At 37.9% G+C, this 16,650-nt stretch overlaps 1 protein-coding gene across 3 annotated transcripts in view; it reads right to left on the reverse strand.

Annotated features, from left to right (window-relative positions):
- UBE3D (ubiquitin protein ligase E3D) overlaps positions 1–16,650 on the reverse strand; it is a 76,187-nt gene that overhangs the window by 41,273 nt on the left and 18,264 nt on the right. For 2 of the 3 annotated variants that reach the window (XM_057369548.1, XM_057369537.1), the window contains exon 8: positions 15,142–15,311. In XM_057369548.1, coding sequence (XP_057225531.1) covers positions 15,142–15,311 — 170 coding nt within the window. Of the gene's footprint in view, positions 1–8,280; positions 8,420–15,141; positions 15,312–16,650 lie in introns of all 3 variants that reach the window. The other variant, XR_008965580.1, reaches the window with a different exon arrangement.

The following is a 16,650-nucleotide window of genomic DNA, read 5'->3' on the forward strand; positions in this document are numbered from 1 at the left end:
AAATGCAAAGTTATTCCAGAAAGCTCACCCTTGAAAGATTAATTCGATTTTAAGGAAGCCTGCTCATGGGATTAGTGACGTCTGCTGGACCAGCTGCCTTCCTCAGCAGACTCTTCTTGCAACTGTCATTGTCAACCTATTGTTTTTCTCATGGGGCATTAATAACATATCACTCGAGATGAACACCTGCTCTCCAGATATTGCATGGAAAGTATCATTCAGAACATTTATTTCCAAAATTGTCAAATAAAGCAAATGTAGTTGAAAGTCAGGGCAGGAGAAGGAGGCAGGGACTAGCTCGCAAGGCATACAGAAAGCRTAAAACCATAAAATCATTCAGATTGAAAAGACCTCTAAGAACATACGGCCCAACTGTTAACAGTACCACGTCCAAGCACTGTCACAAACACTTCATTTTCCAAGAGAAATAAAACATATTTGCCTCTGYGTATTGTTTTCCATAAACCAACTTAAACACTTGCAGAACCTCATCCAGTGATGTGTCATAAATGCAGAGCATCTTCTCACAGTCTGCACCTTAGCCAGCTGCATCTCCTGCATGCAGCTTAGCTTCCCACCTGAAGATTGAGACAATGGCCCTCAGCCCATCCACACATCCTGGCTCTAGGAGGAAGGAATGGAGAAGACACAAAATATCTCCGCTTTCTCCTGGGCTGTACTTCCACCAAACTCTGACACAGGAATGATTTYAGATATTCTTTTCTTCCTCTTTCCCCTCCCGCAAGTTGGAAACTCCAGTCATAATACAGGCGACTCAGGAGGAAGACAAAACTGTCTTTTCCAAAAATATCAGCATGTCTAAACTTTTGAATGCCCAGATGTTATCAATAACACTACTCTCCTGAAGGGCCTTACATCTCTCCAAGGAACTATAATCTTCATTTAAAATCATCCAAATGAGGTGTTATATTGCTGAACATAAAAAATGTGGTGTCAGGTATCCTTTCACAAATACATAGGCTCTTTACTTCACAGAAAGCTTCCCTGTGCACAAATACTATGTTCAGCATCAGAGAACTATTTTTCACCATGTAAAATATGAAAGGTTGATAAAGAGGCAATCAAAAATCCAAAACCATTATTCAAAATAGTGGCAAGGGAGATCAAACACAAAATTTAAATTTTTGAAATAGTTCAGTACAAAAGGTTCCAAAAACCTCATGAGCAGTATACCCAGACCCCCTGAGGATCAGATGATTAAGAAAGAGAAGACCAACATCATTTGAAATGCATTTAATTCACTTAAGTTCATCCAATCAATTCTCAGATAAGCAAATTATTCTAAGAGCAAGGGGATTAAAAAAATTTAAAGCCGGAGATTGTAAAGATAATTTAGCTTTCAAAGAGAAGTTCTCATAATGAAAATAGGGGCAGTGAACCAAACTGCAGTACCTTAGCAAAGAATTTTATTAGTACATCTATTTCAAAAGAAACTGGTAGTCAATGTTCAAGATTTAGAAAGAACTGTACTTACCATTCTTGATATCTTTTAATAATTCTACAAATCACAAATGTAAGGTCAAGAATTATTTTGAGTTATTCCAACTCCTAGTTTCACCTGTGATTGACTTGTTTCTCAGTTTAATTTGTCTGAAGKCCTCCTTCAGTCACTGAGACATTACTGAAGTCAGTCCAAAAATACCTGGCTCACTTGCCCAAAACAGCTACCAGATGATTTCCCAATTTGTAACTGTGATTGGAATATCTATAGATATTTCTGCAACTGAGAAGATATTGCAGCAACTGAGTCATGTGTGCCCAGCTGCAATACTCATTATTAACAAAATCTCAAATCTCAGATAGGCTGCAGGAAAAGCAAAAAATTGTTTTACAACAGTAAAACAATTCAGGAGATGGATGGTAAGAGTTTGGTGTTTTATCAGATTTAAGGATTATTTTACTAACTCTGTATCCTTAAAAGCAGAACTCTGCATCCAGATTAAATCATTCTACATTAAGCAAAGTGAACACAATGGCATTCCAAGACAGTGTTCCCATCACTAAATGAAACAAAACTTCATTATCTGGGCCACAGGAGAGATTACATATTCCTGTTGGATCTACACAGAGTAAAAATATATGCAGATGCTGCTTAAAGACCAGCACCTGTAGCTTTATCATTAACCTAGAACACCTATGTGTCTGCATTCTGTCATACAACACTCAGTGTCACTGCTGGTAAAAATGGTAATAACAGCCCCAGCTACATTCAGACTTGCATTCTTTCATCAGAGTTTTCTGGGACTGTGCAGCTCAGTTACCTCTAGACTGCCTTGTGAATCTAAATACTTTGAGAGGAACCTCACTGTACAGCTTTTTARAGCTAGTTATCGGAAGGTCTTGAAYGGAGATGGCTGCAAGGAAGAGGAAGCATATTTTCCTAATCACAGTTCCAGATAAACTGACACTGACAACATAAAATTTACCTTTACTAGAAAAATATATACCGTTAAGGAATCACAGCAAATATGCAGTGTTACAAATTTTTGTTATGGTGTGTGGTAATTTAAGGCTGAGGACAGAATACCCTGCACAATAGGATCTGGACACGTCTATTGAAGCATTGAACTCAGTTTCAGGAGATTACAACATCAGGAGATTACCACATCATTCCGTCCACCACTCCAGTTGTGCCTYTGAATAATCTACTGAACAGGAATCACTTACTAATTTTGAAATGCTGGTCGAGGAGCAGTCTTACAGATTTCATAAAAGGAAGTCAGAAACAAAGCTTAATTCAAAACAGCAAACAGTGAAAATTAAAACCAAAGGAAGGCTGAATGAAATAGTRTACATATTTATCAACCTATAACTCTTAAAAGAGGAGAACACCTAATTTATTGAGAGAGACAAAGAAGACATTTAGGTTTGTGGATAGACAGATTGCTCAGATTTACAAAAGCAGTGAAAATGTCTASAGAAACTCTGGTGCTTTGAAAGTGTGGAACTTTCTGCCAACTGCACTGTGGCCCCTTACAAAACATCCTTCCTAAAAATATTAGGTTCAATTTTTATAATTTAATTAAATGGTCTAATTTTACATCAGATATTTCATTTCCAAGTCTGCAGAAATAGTTTCRTTTCCTAATTACTCACAGAAAACAAGAGGGAGTTGAACATAAAGTATCTCATKAAATACATTCCACCACTTAATTTTTCATCTAGAGTTTCCCAGGAGAAGGAAGTAGAGGGATACTAACCTGAGGTCCTGACAGTGGCACACCTGAGTAAAAATTACCTCTTAGAGAAAGAACAGAGATTTGGGTGCTGAAGAGTGAGACTTAGAAATCAGATTAAYTGTACAGGAGAATTAATGCTCCTGTTAGGGAATGAGGTATATCTTTTTCATCTTCTGCTTTTTCTTCAGTGTTGTAAGTGGTTTTCTTCTAACGATGCTGAGATTTTCAACTGCTCGTTCCTAGTACAGTGAAATGGCCTTAAAATTCAAGAGCTACTGTCACTCCAATTTGCTTTTTATATTTGTTAATAGTAACTATGGCTTTGCAATAAAGGATTCAGAGGGAAGATCCCTCATACCTTTCTCTATGATTTCAGTTCTGTTTATCAAGTTCTCTTCATTTTTAAAGTACTGTCTCAAGAGCAGCTTTGCTCTGCATGGCTAAACATAGAAAAGTTTTTGTCTTCAATAAGGACTTAGATATATAATCCCAAACCCCAGTGGACCTTGTTAAAGCAACATCATAAATTTTTTACACTTCCTTATGAGTTTGGAAAAAAAAATTGTTCTACATATCAGTTTGAGCTTATACTGACTAATGTGGCCTTAGGGAAGGGACTGTTGAAATTCATGCATCTAGTCATTAGAARTGGATTTGAAGATGCAATTACAATAAATCAGAATAGGTTTATTAAGTAAGAATTATTATATTTTTTAATTAGTAGTTACAGGTGAGAAAAGAATACATTCAGAGCCAATGCTTAAATGCTGTAAAGATGGTATAACCTGCTATTTGTGTGCACTGTGAGCACACTGGGAGGTATTCACATCACTCAGTTTTAGGACTCAGTGACCYGATGGATGAGCAGGGATGAGATCGCTGATGAAGCTGCTGGTCTCAGCTGTTGACCCTGCCTGGACATCTGAACTGCTCATCACTCATTTCCTAACTGCCATGGCTCACTGCGCAGTGTCTTTAAGCAATCCAAAATTGGCAACATTTTACCTTCAACCATATGCTCTAAACTGCAGCAGTTGAGGACTTGACTGTCAAGTGGCTGAGATGTCTGTGCTGCAAAAGCAAGGCAAACACTTGGTGCARTAACCTCACCTCAGACCATGACTGAAAAGCAGGGTTGGCTTCAGCAAGACAGTCTAAGTTTCCCATCTAGGCTGTGCAGGGAGGGTGACAGAGAGGTGGCAGCAAATCCAGTCACCAGTGTGGTATCCCCTTGCCTTGGTCCTAATGGTCACCCCAGGAAAGTCTCCAACCACAAACCAAGGGAATTAACCACTCTGTAGAAAACACAGCCCTGACAGGAGCTCCTCAATGCCACAGCAAACAGTGGCCTCAACATTGTCACTGGTACCCTAGGGATGGTGTCTTTGATATCCTGCCCTAACAGTATTGAAACAGGTGTGCATTCAGGCCTGTAGACTAGACACAAATAATAACACTTGTTTTGGCAGCATAATAAACCAGGCAAGCAGCTGWGAAAAATTATTTAAGAAAAAAAATCCAATTAAATCAAGGTTGAATGAACCAATGGTCTGTATGATGAGATGGCACTGCTGTTATCCTGTACATTAAGCCTTAGGTTCTCCAGGCACAGTATAAAGCCTTTCCCTGGATGTTCTCATGGAAGTTATTCCTACCAGCTGTGCCACATGAAGATTTATACATGCTCCATAAACTTTAATTCCTTTTTTAAGTCCTATTATACCAAGCAGGGGGCCATTTCTGAAGTTGAAATGGATTTTCAGAACAATATAAAGATGAAAATGTTTTCTGGCCTCTGATTTTTAAACCTTTGGGTAAAATTAAATCTCTTCCACAGCACTGTTGATATTCCATACAGAAATATTCACAAATACCAGGCACTCCAGAACATTATGTCTGAATCCAAAGGGAGAAGTTATCCTGCTGTACAAAAAAATGCTGTAATCACTGTTCACAAAAATCTCTCAGCTTGATGCTTTGAAGTTGTTTTTTTTCTGATGTACTGACTTCAGAAGAGAAGGAAATTCAGTATTTCAAGATGCAATTACCCGCAGCAAAGCAGGGAACACCACAAATCACAGAAGTGGTTGATCCTGAATTTGCTGACAGCAAAATTTATTCTTTCTATTCATTCAGTCTAAACCATTGCCAAACAAAAGCCTAATGATTAAAGTTAGAATTTCACATCATATTTCCCTTTCACACTGAAATCACGATTTTAATAGAGGATCTTATTTTTATCATCATTTTTCCTCTTCACAAAAAAATTGTACCTCTTGCAAAAATTGTACAGAAGCCCGCTCTATGCAGGTAGTAAGACAAAATTGGCACTGTAKTATCAGATGTGTCTACAAGTCAAATTTAACAAGCAATTAAATCCTAAATAAATAAAACCAGCAGTCAAGAGCACAGCTTCCTCTCCTAAAAATAAACTTCAAGTTAACTCAAAACCTTAAACCAGTATAGATTTTTTTACAGATTTTACTACATCCTACAGCTCACTTTGAAAACTCACAGCAGAYTGACTGTCAATCTGGAAAGATTCAACTTTCCACTATCCCCTTTTCCATGTCCTCTGCCAATATGTGTCCTCACATGTCTGTCAGTTTTCCTCTGTGCAGGGAAATACTCTTCTATAAATAACCCCTCCACCCTTCCCAAAACTGTCCCTAGTTTTAACACCTCCTCAGAGCTATTTCCCAYGTTTTCCCTTTCAACTGTTCTGAAGCTTTTCCCTTCTGCTACTGGAGGGATTTAACAGTGCCCGTTGAAGGCAGGCTGATGCTGCTGATGGAGCCCTTGGCAGCACTGAGGCAGAGCTGTTCAGCATCCTCCTGTCCTGCTGCAGACACAATGGGACAAATCACATCCCATGAGAGTGCTGTGGGGGCACTGCACACACACACCTTGACACAGTCAGATTAGTGAATGCAGATTGGTTTGGCTCTTTAGTTTGATGAGCTTTYGTAAAATTTTATAGGTCAAGAAAAAGAGAAAGCCAGTCTCAGCTTAGTAACACAAGATTCAGCATAAGGGAGGCATGCAGCCTGGCAGCCAAGTTCTGGACATGAGCAAGAGCAGAAGAAAAAAGGATGAGAAAGGTAATTTAGAGGGAAACTAAATCTAAGTTTAAACAAGTCAATGCTAATGCAAGAATTGATGTTACAGACTAAAACAGTTTTGATGAAAAGAAGTAAAGTAGGGATGGAAAGACTGAGTCACAGACACCAGCTCAATAAGAAGTCTTCGAGTAGATGACCTCATTCAAAGAGGACTTTGTTGAAACAAAGTTTCAACAGCTCAAAACAATATAACTATAAATCTTTTGTATATAAAATTAATTAGAATGGACTTCAAGTGTAGGAGATGACATCATAGATAAAGAAAAAACCCCACACTTGATAATAAATTGTTGAATAACAAYCCAGTCAAGACTATGGCACAAGCGGTGGTCTCTATGCAAAGACATAGGGAGACTGGAAGGATTGCTGGAAGGACTGAAAGACATTTTGGGAATGTGTGTGTGGGAAGGGGCAGGTCAGGCCTTGCCTTTGCTGAGGCAGTGCCGTGCTCCACAAGCCCCGCTCACCCCCAGGTGAGTGCCTGCATCCCAGCCCTGCAGGGGCTGCCAATCCCTGGTACACCAGAGGCAATGCTCCACACTCGCCTCTAGGGCCCCATTCTAGCCCCACAGTGGCCAGATGACCAGAAGTCCCACCTCAGGGAGGGGCCCATGCAAACCAAAGGGTCTTTAACCCAGGACACATGGTGAGCACATGTCTTGACCTTACTTCTTCTTGGAATTTGTATCAGATGAACGCCGCTGGAACCAGGTGTGGTAGGTATACTTGTTCTTTTCTATATATTTTCTTTCTCTTTTTCTCTTTCTTCTAATTCCGTCTTTCATACTTTTGAGTTACTTAAAATCAGATGGGCTTGGAGTTTTCTAAGTTAATGCTTTGAGAAATGTTTTATGTTGACTGAACGCTGCTGTATACTTTTGTCAAAATTCTCTGATTTTCCAAAGTTGCTAGTAAAGTTTATTTATTGTCTTGACCTCTTCAGATATCTTGTCTATTTTTCCCTTGCATCTAAGAGTACATAAAAAAACTGTGAACCCTTTTAAGCATCCCATCAAGCAAGTTTTTGGGGCCTTACAGATACCATTCCAAATTGCTTCCAGAGAGCAAAAGAGATATGGTGAAGGTGAACTTGAAAGTCTTTTGGCAGGTGACTGACAGAGGTGGAAAACTGAACCAGGCCCTTCTCACTGCATTGGTGCCAAGCAACAGGACAAGAAGCAATGGGCAGAAACARATGCACAGGAAGTTCCAGCTGAATAAGAGGAAGAACTTCTTTACYRTGCAGGTGACTGAGCACTGGAACAGATTGCCTGCAGAGGTTGTGGCTTSTCCCTCACTGGAGWTATTSAAGAACCATCTGGAYGCAATTCTGTGACATGTGCTCTGGGATGACCCTGCTTGWGCAGGGAGGTTGGACCAGATGGCCCCACAGTGGTGCCTTCCAACCTTACCCATTCTGTGATTCTGTGATAGGTATCRCTGATTATGCCTATTAATTACACAAATAATTTAATTTATAGCTTAAGGCCAGTGCTCAGAGGAGCCAGAATGAGAATTACTTGTTCTGCTTTGATGCTACAGCACTCAAAATACACAACCAGCAACAATATCCTATTGCTGCTGCACACACAAAAATGGAAATATCCTGACCAGTTTCAAAAATTAGCCTTTCTTCTTTGGTCTCAAGTCATACACTCCCCATTTTATTTAGCCTTAACAATTAAAAAATTTTCAAGTAAAATTGGCAGCCTAAATCCTTAAGTATTGTTAGTTTACACAGCCTGTCATGGAAAAATACAATGGAAACAACAAATGCTAATTAATTTAAAACACACCAAGATCCTAAAATTCAATAAATAAATCAAGTTTTGAGCTTTAGCAATCTGTCCAATAGACTTWTACAAGATTTGCTTTTTCACTCTTGGCTCTTTATTTGATTCCTGCCTGCTCAAATAGATCCCGTCATTTTAAAAGCATTACAGGAGTTGAGTACTTACAGTTTCCAAGTGAACCCAACAGTCTTTGYAAGTCTGTGAGAAACAAACTGTCAGCATCCAAGAAGAAATCTGCTATGTTTGATGTATGATTACAAAATTACCATCAGCAGATCATCACAATCATATTTAGGCTACCTGGCTTTAAAAAAAACCAGTGATACAAGGAAAGGAAAATTAATATAAGAGATATACATATATGTAGTGAGACTTGAGTAGATGTGACACTGATTTCCTTCCAGCAAACTGGCCAGTAAGCCTAACCCCTAAGTGCAATCAGCAAGAATTCTGCATGCTGTAGTTTAGGATCCCCATGTCCCTTTAGCTGCTGTGAATGCTGAATTGYGGTTTGGCTAATCTCCATCCGAAATCCAGCAGGACATCACTTCATGGGAGGTTAAAAGAGTACTACACATCAGTAGTGAACTTCTGGAACTTGTCACTTCATTGTGGAGGCACACAGCACCAGAAGGCCAAAAAGTATTGATTCAAACAGATGATCAAGAGATGAATGAACACATAGTAAAGAAAATAGGCAGGGCTGTATCCTCTGACATCCTTAATACAACTACAGAACTGAGCACTACAAGAAAGTGCTTACATACTACCCTGAAGAACATTGCTGGGTATTGGAGGGAGGGGACAGAACTAAATGCTAAACTGCTCTGACCCAGCATGGCATTTCTTACATCCCTATCATCCTGTAAGTGTTATTAACTACCTGGCAATGCAGTTGTTTCTGAGTACACATTTTAAATTCGTTTCAGAGAGCCTTGCTGCTTTTATTTTACAATTTTTTGCACCCAGCTTGACATTTCTCTTACTACCAGTCCTATGGTTCTTCAAAGAGCTGAACTACAGCAACATGAACCAAAGACACATGAAAACTACTGAAACTGTGCTTATCTGAATTGCATGTTTCACAAATAAATATGAAGGATATGGAAAAATCATACAGGCCTGAAATGTGTTTTCTGTTACACCATATTACAGAATCACAAATCCTGATTGAAACGCATATTTAATGTGATCAGAGATCTTAATGGCATATTTATTCTTTTTTTTTCTTTAAAAAATTAGGCCATTAAAAGTAGTTAAGCAATAACCCTTACAGTCAATTTCGTACTTTTATGTTGYCAGTTACTATGCAGATAGCATTTAACAGTTCTAATGCCAAGCACAAAAGCAGTACCCTGCAAGATGTGTAGTGACACAACAGCATCTTTTTTCTAGACAATAAAAAAAGGCAGGCCATCAGTCAGATTATCAACAAATGGATTAATGATTTGGGATTGCAAATCCCATTTTAAAAACTCTTTTAAAAGTCCTCCWCTGACTTCAACACTAAATTTCAAAATATGAACAAAAAAAAAGGCAACCTAAGCAAAAAGCTCAGCTGGATGGATAAAATGAGCACAACTTTTGAGCAAAAATATGAGAAATTATTCAGTAGACAAAAAGTTTATTCCAATACTTTTTCTACTTCAATTAGCACTTGAAAGACCATTTAAAATATGAAAAATTAGATACCAAAAATATGACAGTGTAAAAGAGCTGGAAAGWTACATCAGACCTGTGTTTAGGAGCAAGAACTAACTTTCTAATTACCATAAAAKGCTGTTGCACATGGCAGGTCTAGTTTTCAAGAAACAAGAAAGTCRGGATATTTCTCCTGAAAGCTATAATTAAAAGTTGCTTGTACTTTTTCCTAGWGGTGGGAAAGGATGTTTCCAGTACTGAAGAGCAGACTGTTGCCCAAGCATTCTAATTTCATGAGGCTTACAGCTTCCACATGCCTATCAAACTCTGAATTTCTTTCCTTCCCGTCCCAAAATCCTGATTGTATCAGACTCCATCTTTCAAAAATTTTTGCCTGAACTTTTCTCTTAAGAGAATCTCTTTTAAGGCAAGTCATCCCACCTGTGGTGTCAGATCTCTTAACTCAATACCATGAAATAATTCAAGAACAGAACACAAAAAATATCTGAAACAAACCAGATCTTTCATGTTCCATTCACAATCAAACCCATTCATTTAATCATTCCAGATAGAGAAATCAGCTTAAAGAGAGCACAAACCAGAGGAACACTTGTCACTCCTCAGTCAATCAACTCCTGATCTGTGTAGTCCTATGTGCTTTCTATAGGCAAGAATCACCAAAACACTAGGAAAATTCCAGACATTCAAAAAATCAGTGAAATAGGACACAGTTTGATGTTTTTACGAGAGGTGAATTACTCTAGAGTCACATACAGAATGAAAGCCATTCTTGGGACAAATAAATAACATTCTGGAACACATCAATAACAGCTTCATAAACAGCTCACTATAMACGAACTGTAATAAAAGCACTAGAACTCAAACCCTCCAGGTTTTCAGCCACAAACTCAATTTTCCAGCTTATTCTTGTCCCTCCAAAGCAAATAAAATGAACAGTTTCTGGAATTCATTTTTCAACTCTCAAATTATAAGCAGCAAATTCTTACATAAAAGAAGGTTTCTGCAAAAGCTGTAAACCATTTGAAGATACTCTAGATGCATATGAGATATAAAAAGCTATCAATGACCTTTTGGCAAAGCTTTGCCTCGCACTCTACTCTACAGGGAAAAGGGCAATTTTCCTCCAACTGTACCTTCACATACATTTTCTGAGATCAAGTTATGGTCAAATTGCCAGGTAACCCTATTTTCAATTTTCTTCATACATTTTTACAACACTCTCATTTCAGCAGTATTTACTATTATCACTCCCAGCAGTCAAAGTTGTTTGCATAAGGTGTTATATGCCAAGAACCTGTTACTTGAAAGGAAGACCTTTTCTGCCTCCACAGCAGATTTGTAGGTGGAGAAAAGCAGCCTCGCAGAGAAAAAAAGCGGAGGGAATCAACATAATATCATAGACATGATATTATAARTAATATAATATAGGACAGAGTAGAAAATGCATGAGGCATCCGTCTCTAATGGGACTCAACCACATTTATAAGATTTTTTTTTCATGCAGTTTCAACTAGTTTGCTGTAGAAAATTGTCATAATGCTYCCTCAAAGGCTGGAAGCCTAACTGTAGACAGGTCTACCCAGAACTTGTGTTATCACACATAACACACACCTAAGTGTTTCTAGYCCTGTTTCACTGCTGAAGGAGTAGGATACAAATCACTGTAACACTTAAAGGCTGCCCTCAGGAAGATCAGAGGAATAGAGCTCTCCAAGGAGAAATGCCAAGAGCTACACTATAAATAGCATGTTTGGATATACCTAACCCTACTTTAATTTCACAATGCCTTAAAAGTTACTGAATGTTCTTAAGCAATGCAGACTAATATAAAGAGAATACCCAGAGCACAACTGTTAAGAATTCCTTGCCAAAATAAAGGCATATGGAGAGAGGCTCCACATGACATGTTCATAGTTTGTTTCTATCCAATACGTAAATTGCTCCCCCAGAGACTGGAACAAGAGAGATGCTTCTTCCTTCCAGACAACATGGAGATGGGAAGGACCATCAGTAGGCCACATGTTGAGAATGAAAATGGCCACAACCAAGAAAGAATATGGTTCTGAACAAAACCATAATGTAATTATGGATGTAATTTGATAAAGGTGATAAAGGACAACTGCACAGAAAAGAAAAAAAAAAAAAAAAGAGAAAGGCTGCTTATTAGACCAAGCTACTTGGAAAGGATCTGACGGTCAACACACATCAACAAATTGAACGTGAAATCAGTGTGTTGTTGGTGCCACACAAGAGGTAATCACCGTCACAGCAATGTTCAGTCTAACTCAGGYCACAAGTTTTGTTAGAGAAGGTTTCAGGATCTGCCACCCCGAAACAGCCATCACTCCAAATGGGCAATTACTGCTCAGCAGCCAGTAATGAACCATGGACATTTATCCTACTGAAATGTTTGTTTCCTTTGCATTGTTAGCATTTAGAGCAATACTGAATGTAAGGTACAATGACAGATACGCCAGTGATTTACTGGAGGAAAGAGAGTTCTGTTGCTCACTGAAGTAATGCTGTTCACAGGACATAATTCCTAGTTTAAGGGGAAAAACACTTCTGTATCTGAGGAAGAGAAATAAGCATTAAGTTAATTACAAAGAATTGCAAAACTGAGCTCTGAAAAAAGGAGGAATGAGTTCTGGAGTGAGACAATAAATTTCTTCTGACATCTCAGAAGTCTTGCAATGRAAGATCACATTTAAAACCTACTACACTCCCTTCAAGACAAATATTCAAGTGAGTCCACAGAAAAGGGTGCCCGAATGTGAATTATTAGGCAAGTCCAGTCAGACTCTCCTTAGCAGGAGCATTTGCCAAGGGAGAATTTCACAGAGCCCAAGAACCTCAACTGCTACAATGGAACCATGTATTTATCTCACAGTAAGTAGATTCATACTTGAAAGTAGTGTAAGTAGACTAAGTACAGATTTTGTTTCATTTCTTCAATCATGTTTTACAAATATGTGATTATGTRATTATATTTAGGTATTTCAAACAATACTTTTAGTTTACCTTAATCTGTTTTAACCTATGGCCCAGCTAACCAGCACAGACTCTGCCATGTCCACAAGCAAGAGAGGTGCTTCCCCTCCCATCACACAGAGCAGGTTCTGGCCCTGCAGGACGAGACCCAAGTGCACCCAGGGACTCACAGCAACTAAAGAGGCTCTCTGACATAAAACAGGATTCCAGAGTGCACACTTATCCCTTGCAGCTGTTAGGGTCTGCTGGGGTCTAGGTCACATGTAGATCTCCTGCTGATTCCTTTCTACACTCCAGGTATCCTTGCTTATTCTCCTCTCATGGGAAGCAGGCTATGGCTCTGAAATCTTTGCATTATTTCAAAGGCAGGTGTACGTGCAGAAGCAAGCACATTAAGTGTTATAATTATTATTGAAATGTGGGCAYCTCAAACTTTTGGAACCTGCACTGTTCAAGAAATCAGACACTTTGTTCAGAATTCTTGAAATAACATTTGAGTTCTGAATGCAAGCACATCATATTAAATAAGTCATACTGGTTTTGATATTTTTGCTTCTGCTGTGTTTACATTCCTRTTCAGTACAGAAAGACTTCAGTCTGATTGCAAAGATTCAGGTGGTACTTGAGGCCAACTGATAAATGAGTTAGTGGAAATAGACTGAATTTTTACCGGTCTTACCTAGAAATATAAAAAATGGAAAAACAATACTAAACCAACAGTTTTGTTTCTGAATCTTAAAAAGAATCCTCCATTCTTTTGGTTTTGTTATTTCACTTGTCCAGGAACTGGATAGAGAAAATGCCAATTACTGTCAGAGAAGAATTAAAACCTCAGTTGCTCTGTTTGCTCACTCCAAAATCCCAAAGATAAATACAAAGCAATCTTTGGGAAAAAGTGATTTCTAACAAGTCTGTCTGTGGAAATAGAAAGAACTGAATATAATCTCACAGTAAAATACTGCTGCTGAGAACTCCATTCAAGAAAATCATTTGTGAATGCTAGGTAAATGACTTTTACCTCAAGAGCATGTCAGAGTAATTGAGCATGTGTTAAGATAATTAAATTTTCTCAGTGATAAAGATTTGAAACTTGAAAAGCAAAACTGTAAGCTACAATTCTGTAAGATTTAAGAGTAGTAAGTGAAATATCTTTCATTTTAGACAGGTTCTTGCAAAACATCTTCCATTCTCAGAACAAGCAGTTTAAATGATAATACTTTAGGATGTATTTTTGATCACTAAATAGCATTTAGATCATGGAGGTTTTCCAAAGCCAGCTTCTTTAGCTACTTCATCAATAAAGGCATTTTTTTTCTCTTACACGAATAACATTGACAATGTAGAATGACCATTTCTCTAAAGCTTAAAATTTTGCATYCTCTCCATGTGTCAGAATTTATTTCAGCTATTCAGTATTGGATCAGTTTGAAATATAAAAAGAATACATTTGGCAACATCCAAGATTAACACACCATAATGAATCACACRTGCTTGTAAGTGTATGTTTCTCCTACAAAAATATTAAATTCATACACACGTTTGCTTGTCTGTGTGAGGAAACATTTCTGTTGTACCTTTATGAGGTCCTGAGCTATAAATTATTTGTGTATTGGCTGAGTCTAGAGTGAATGTCTTCATCCACAACTATTTAAATCTTTCACCTAGTTTCCAAAATTTAAAGAAAAAACAACAGCACCAAAACACTATTTAAGTGTGACTTACACAAAATCAATGCTTTCTTTTCTATCACTGCACAAACAAAAGAAGTAAACAATGCTACAATCATACTACACCACCTGCAAACATTGAAGCCCCTGCTTAATCAACATTGTCTTATTTTTGCTCTCCAACAGGTAAAGGCTTTAATGTGTTAGGTAGTGTATGTTTTTCACAATGTTGAACTCAAAGCTTCCTGAAATCAAATATTTCATTTATGAAGGCTCCAGCACACCCAGACATATCCAAAACCAGCATTTTTATGACACTGTACATAACTACCTTCCTCACCTCTTCTCTTTTCTGTTCTCTCAGGGCCCTACTGCATTTTGAAATAAAGTCACCACTAGGCTGAAAGCAAATTAAATTTAAGCACTAATACCTAAGTTGCCTATATGTGCCCTTAGAAACAACAAAACTCTTTGGTATATATTTTAATATTACAGTGCAAAATTTTAACAACCCAATTCTCTCTTGCTGTAACAGAAACTGAATACTACTCCTCTGGCATTTTGTAAAGAAAAAAATATTTTAAGAAATCTGCAAATTCAAAGAGGTTTATAASTGAGATTAATAAACGTTCCAAAGAACATGGAAGAAACACTAATGCAAAGCAAATAAATACCAGAATCTGAGTTCAAAAAAGGCTGTACTTACTCCTTATTCCTGCATTTAATGCATGGCTGGTAAAGGACTTTGGCAGCATTCCAGGTTCCCACTGGTCCAGAGCTAGACATGAAAGTATCTCCAAACAGCGTAAAAACACTGTGGGAGGAGGAACTTCCTGAAGACTCTACCAGCAATGTGTCAGAATTTAAAAGCCATATCTAAAAATGAAGAAATAATTAATTTTACTGTAGATTACATAATTTCAATTGGTTACTTTAACAATAAATCAGCTGATACCAAAGCCACATGCTTACAAARTTTCTAACAAAGTATTACCAGACATAAATTGATATTTCATTATTCAGCACAGTCTGCACAACTTCTGTGAAAGGAGAAAAAAGGTAAATTCAGTAAACAGTTGTCTGATTTATCAGTCCCTCTTAAGAACATTTCTCTGAAGTGGCCTCTTTTTGTGATTGTAGCACATTCCCTTTGGTAGTAACAAAAGAAACAGCCCCAAGTCATTTCTTTCAGTACAAGGTTTTATTTCTCCAATTTCTCATTTTTTTAGGCATTAGTCAAGCATATGGTGTTGAGCAACTGAGAGCTAAAGACAGGGAACTGAAAGACTGCCCACTGAAGTGCCAAAAACCAGGATTTTCAGAAGAAGCGTGGTAGTTATGACTGTATGGAGCTAATATATGCAAGGAAAAAGACAGCAATAAACATGGTGTAAAAGGAATGCTGGGATTTACAAACTGCTGCAACAGACCCTTACTTGGAAAATAAATCTTTACCAAATTTCATGATGGGTCTGGCATTCTTCAGTGCCATTTGCTCACAGCGATTTGAGGGATATTTGTTGCGAAAAGTTCTGAGAAATCTGAACTTTTTGCATCACATTATGAATCTTATTTAATCTTTGTGTGACTTGGCATCAGTGTTCTGACTTGGATCCAGAGCTTTCCTGCTAAGCACCATACAAATAAGTCAGGCTTTCCCTTTATTCAYAGCCTGCAGTAATGAAGTGAACCAAGTTAACAATGGAAATCAATTTTTACAAATCCTCTGTCTGTATGAAATGTTTATATATGAAATATTTATCACAGAAAAGGGRATTTATACAGTGCTGCTCACTAGAGAGCAATATTCTGCTTCTCATGATCTAATCAGCTTCAAGTAAAACAAGTTACATGATGTTAGGTAGCAGACACATGATATCCCCTGTGGAGGCAGAAAGCCATCATTAACAGGACACATAGTATATGTCGTAATTAAATGTGACAGTCACAATTTATCAGAGCCCAAGGCTCAGAACATTACAGTGGAAGCTTCATAAAGAAGGAATGAGATATATTGATAAAGATATCTTGGGAGGGGATGGGAGGAGGAGAATCACTGTAGCATATGCACATAAATGATGACAAGCAAGCCCTCTTGGCTTTGCAAGTAGCTGTTCATCAGTTTTGCTCTGGTAACTCTGTGTACACATTTATAGCCTAAACTGCAAAATATACCTCATTAGCTAGGACCATTACACAAGGTGCTTAAAGACAA

This window comes from Malurus melanocephalus, unplaced genomic scaffold, assembly GCF_030028575.1.
Source record: "Malurus melanocephalus ecotype Western Australia unplaced genomic scaffold, MMel_1.1 scaffold_4, whole genome shotgun sequence".
Classification (NCBI taxonomy): Eukaryota; Metazoa; Chordata; class Aves; order Passeriformes; family Maluridae; genus Malurus; species Malurus melanocephalus.